The sequence below is a fragment of the Corticium candelabrum genome, chromosome 12 (assembly GCF_963422355.1).
Source record: "Corticium candelabrum chromosome 12, ooCorCand1.1, whole genome shotgun sequence".
Taxonomy (NCBI): Eukaryota; Metazoa; Porifera; class Homoscleromorpha; order Homosclerophorida; family Plakinidae; genus Corticium; species Corticium candelabrum.
The window spans coordinates 1,510,001-1,515,000 of record NC_085096.1 but is presented as its reverse complement, the minus strand read 5'-3'; the positions used below and the strand labels follow the sequence as shown (position 1 = coordinate 1,515,000).

The window sequence follows — 5,000 nt, the reverse complement described above, 5'->3', positions numbered from 1 at the left end:
GTTTGATAGCCGGCTAGACCGGATCATGTAGAAGGCTAAAATTTGGAGTACGGGCGTAACTCGGCATGGGTAAGAACATAGGCAGGGTGGCGTCGACCTCCAGCTTCAGTTGGGTCCCCTTTTGGGGGTGCGACGTAGAACGACTATGCTGTTTGCCTTTAAGAAGGAGACTGAATGCCCCTGATAGACTCAATTTGAAGGAAGTTCCGTTACGTGAACTCAATCTCATGGCGTAGTTTGTTTTCTCGTAACTAAGAATGCAATGCTCACTTTAAAACTTCAATATATTCACGTTTGTTCACATGCTATCTACCAGTCCCATCAGACTGGGTTATCTGAGCAAGCTGTACATGATTTTACTTATCTATACTACAGTACTAAATTGATGGTGTTTGTCTAGACTGTAAGGTATAGGTTTGATAGCCGGCTATACCGGATCACTGAAGAGACGTGTCACTGCATTTGCACCGAATCCATCCTCCACCGAGCACTACACTGAAACATCAAAAACAGAGCTCCAACAGTGTGCTAAATCGTGCCTGCATGGCAATTAGAGAAGCTATACTGTATCCTAAGTGTGAGCCTACAAGAAACTGCGTGTGACTTTCAAGTTTCTGCACAGATCCATATTTCTGAACGGAAATAATCTAACCTGCCTGTGCGGAGGATGGGCCAGTGAGCTAGTAAATCAATAAATTAACAAATCAATAAATCAATAAATCAAACAATAAATTAATTAATTAATTCATCAATAAATCAATAAATAAAAAAGTTAATCACAAGCAACAATAGGTATGATCTCATCTTGAGGTACCTTTCCTTCCTCAGTGTCAGTGCCTTGTTCTGCAGTAGTCGGCGGCGGATCAGTACCAATATTTTGATGACTTGTAGCTAAGAATAAGAGCACAATATCCAACATACATAATGACTATGTTATTGCCATGATAACTAGTAATCTCAGTGACTCATTAGCATGTAAAAATGCGTCCGTCTGCTTAGCAAGTATACAAACTTTATGACCAAACAATCTTGCCCTTGGATGTATTGAATACTTTGCTGACGACACTCTGTCCAACACAAGAGTAACCTAATGTCTTTCTATCTGCTAAGTTTGTGTAGGCTGAGTATCCAGCTGGTTGTCTTCCCCAAGGAGGAGAAAGACCTGGAGACATATTCGCCACTCAAACAAACTACTAACGCTCTAACCTCCAATCAGAGTGCCAGTAGTTCATTCAAGTTTCTAATAGTCCTTCTAATTTGTACTTGTTTTTATTTTTAAAACAATTATTAAATTTTATTTTTAAGTTTCAAGGCTGCACCGAAAAAATTGTCTGATTGGGATGACATGCAGCGGAAAAAGACAGGCGGGTGGATTTTATTTTTTATTTTTTATTTATTTTTGATATCTATGTCAGATATGGTTTTACCATCGACGTTTGACAACCTGATAACACAAATTCAACATGGGTACTAGAGGTAAAAAGAAAGTACACGTATTGACGCTTAAACTCGGCATGGAACTGCACCTCATCATCTAACTCCGCATCTTGTTTGGAGGAAGTGTCTGTGGTCGCAGTTTGCACGCTGTGTACATCGTCCACCCGATTACCTAATCTCCTGCAATACGTCACGAAGTCTACAGTTCCCAGGCACACGAAGAATCTTGCCATATCTCAAAACGCATGCTCCCTCGGACACGAATACGCACAGAGCAACAGAAGACATTTTATTTCTCGGTATGCACATGCGCAAAAAAACTACCAGCGGCCCTCCAAACACAGGCGGGTGGGTTACCCCAAGCTGACAATTTTTTCGATGCGGCCTAATATTTAAATTTTATTTTAATTTCAATTTCTCAATTTTTAATTTTTAAATTTACTGTTTAATTTATTTTAAAGTTTAAATTTTTAAATTTTATTTTAATTTCAATTTTCAATTTTATTTTTAATTTAATTTTACAGTTTCAATTTTTAAATTTTATTTATTTATTTTAAATTTTAAATTTTATTTTTTTATTTTTAAAGTTTCAATTTTTAAATTTAATTTTTTTAAGATTCAGTTTTTAAACTTTATTTTCAATTTTAATTTTAAGATTCAATTTTTAAATTTTAATTCAATTTTAAATTTTTAAGTTTCAATAAATTTTATTTAAAGTTTTAATTTAAAAATTTTAATTAAGTTTATGGTTAACTATTTTAAAATGTAGATTTAAGATTTAAAACAATTAAAAATTTAAATTTTAAAAATAAAAAAATAATTAAAAATTTAAAATTAGAAAACAAAATTAAAGTTAGAATGACAATTAGAAACATGAATATTACAATACAAAAACGGCCCAATCACCCACTGACGTACACAGCCTATCTACTCACTTTCCTCAACGGCTTGTCCTTGTTTGGCTAGTTGGCGTAATGCTTCATCGGAGTCCTTGTGAACCATAAACCTATAGAAAAGTGAGAACATCAGGAGGAGCAGATTGTGTTAAGTGTGTCGTGAAGGTCTGTACCCATCAAGTGCAAAGTGGACAGATAGCTGATCGACGCTGGATGACTGCTTGTACTCACGATCCTGTACATGAGACGTTAAGACAGACAAAGAGACAAACAGACAGACAAAGAGACAAACAGACCGACAAACAGACAGACAAGCAAGCAAACAGACAGATAGACAGACAGACAGAAAGACAAGACAGATATGCAGAAGCTGACAGACAACTAAAGAGATAGACATGCAAACAGACATACATACATACAGACAGACAGTCACTCAGAGAGTTATATAAACAGCACACGAACAAAAACACGCAAATGTAGACACAAACGCAAATACACAAAAGCACTGACAGATAGAGAGACAAACAGACAGATTACTTCATTGATCTTGATCTTCAAAAACAAATGAGCAAATCCACAGACAGACAGCAAGACAGACAGACAGACAGACAAACAAACAAACAGACAGACAAGCAAACAGACAGACAAAGACAGATACACAGACAGACAATCAAGGAGACAGACATGTAAACACACAGACAGACAAACAGACAGATTAACAAACAAGCAAACAGACAGACAAAGACAGATACACAGACAGACAAGTTGACAGACAACTAAGAAGACTGACATGCAAACAGACAGACAGACAGACAGACAGACAGACAAACAAACAAACAAGCAAACAGACAAACACAAAGATTGAAAGACACACAGACAGACAAGCTGACAGACAAACAGACAAGCAGACAGACTAACTATCAGACAGACATAAACAGCTAATAGTAATAAAGATTAACACTTAAAATAGATATAAACAAACAGACAAACAAACGGACAAACATGTCAACAGACATTCATATAAATATTCCAGTAAAAACAGACATACAGACAATATGAGATTATAGGTTTGGCATACCAATACTTAGAGAACACTGAAGGAGCAGACCGGATAGATTGCTTACCTTGAAATTATATCTCACTATGTTGCTGGGAGCATGCGGATTGTTTGCAGTAAGAATGCGAGTAAACTCTTCCTTCAACTCCTACAATCGAATCAGTTAGGTGTGTGTGTGTGTGTGTGTGTGTGTGTGTGTGTGTGTGTGTGTGTGTGAGTGTGTGTGTTTGTGTGTGTGTGTGTGTGTGTGTGTGTGTGTGTGTGTGTGTGTGTGTGTGTGTGTGTGTGTGTGCGCGCGCGCGTTTGCATGTGTGTGTGTGTGTGTGTGTGTGTGTGTGTGTGTGTGTGTGTGTGTGTGTGTGTGTGTGTGTGTGTGTGTGTGTGTGTGTGACGCAACCACCGACCTGCTCTGTGAGTTGAAGTTGATCCTCAGGTTTCACAAGCACTCTAGCTTGCATCCAGTGTTCTTCAATGTCGTCATCCAATCCGTCATCATCATCCTAGCAACCACACACCACATGACGTCACAGCAAACGAACAAATCAGGTTTGAGGGCGTGTGACACTCGAGAAAATACTCCTACCCGTCCAGCGCCTTGAAAACGCTTTCCGGTCTTACTCTGTGTCATAAGCTTCGCGCTCGACGCCGTCATGCCGACCTTCGAGGCGATCTGAAAGAAAATATGCGAAAAGAGTCTCAAAACTAAACCGAAACGAAGCCGGGAAATACTATCAACTGGAATAGTACCTTTAGCTTCGATTTGCTTTGCTTCATGTCGATGAAAGCGTCAGAGAGAAGAATGGCGCGCTGCAACTCACTAGGCAACGATGTTACCGTGGCAACTATGCGATTGGATTCAACTATTTGCGCTTGCCTTGGAGTCCTTTCGTTGGTAAAAACGCGCAAACTTTGTTTTAACTCTAATTGCTAAAATCTCATTTCAGTTTTATTTAATGTTTAATTGAAGCCTATTATTTGGATTGTATAGGCAGATGGTGGGTCACAAAGTGTGTTTGCTACACGTACTTTTGTAGCCTCGGCGTCCTAAATCTATGTAGCGCTAATATTTGCGTAGCGCGCGCTAGCACTGTACTAATTGGCGCTACACAAGCATGGGAGACCGAGGCTGTGGGTTGCTCCAGAGCCATATATATATATATATATATATATATATATATATATATATATATATATATATATATATATATATATATATATATATATATGTATATATGGCTCTGGGTTGCTCTACGACTTTGAGTTGCTCTACGGCTCTGGGTTGTACTGTACTGTAGCCTCCATGCATAACCTCTCAGTCTTTTAAATACTTTAGCTACATTGCTCTGCAATACAAATACTGTCAGCATACTCCAAACGGTCAACCATTAATCCATTGATATCAACAATTTTTATGAATAAATTTGATTTAATCCTGTCTGCAAAGAATCGATTCCTTCAGTCTACTCAAAGTATGCATTTTCATCAATCGAGTTTCAGTAGGTTTAATGTCTCTGTCCACAAGCTGTCCTGTAGCTGTGTGTTGTATGATGCTGAAGACGAGCTTACGATATTTGAGTTAACGAGATATTTGCCACCGACTCCCTCCATCT

General features: G+C 38.1%; 2 protein-coding genes across 2 annotated transcripts in view; both read right to left on the bottom strand.

Moving 5' to 3' along the window:
* LOC134187781 (dynein intermediate chain 2, ciliary-like) overlaps positions 1-4,223 on the bottom strand; it is an 18,582-nt gene extending 14,359 nt beyond the window's left edge. Inside the window, exons 1-7 of the mRNA XM_062655932.1 lie at positions 4,138-4,223; positions 3,974-4,060; positions 3,795-3,890; positions 3,458-3,538; positions 2,507-2,568; positions 2,373-2,443; positions 815-891 (exon numbers count right to left, since the gene is read on the bottom strand). Coding sequence (XP_062511916.1) covers positions 815-891; positions 2,373-2,443; positions 2,507-2,568; positions 3,458-3,538; positions 3,795-3,890; positions 3,974-4,060; positions 4,138-4,164 — 501 coding nt within the window. The 5' untranslated portion in view covers positions 4,165-4,223. The remainder of the gene's footprint in view (positions 1-814; positions 892-2,372; positions 2,444-2,506; positions 2,569-3,457; positions 3,539-3,794; positions 3,891-3,973; positions 4,061-4,137) is intronic.
* A 469-nt stretch (positions 4,224-4,692) lies between these two features.
* The window catches only part of LOC134187784 (dehydrogenase/reductase SDR family member on chromosome X-like), a 7,547-nt gene continuing 7,239 nt past the window's right edge, over positions 4,693-5,000 (bottom strand). The window contains exon 8 of the mRNA XM_062655936.1: positions 4,693-5,000. This exon is cut by the window's right edge and continues 49 nt beyond it. Within this exon, the coding sequence (XP_062511920.1) occupies positions 4,873-5,000 (128 nt within the window). The 3' untranslated portion in view covers positions 4,693-4,872.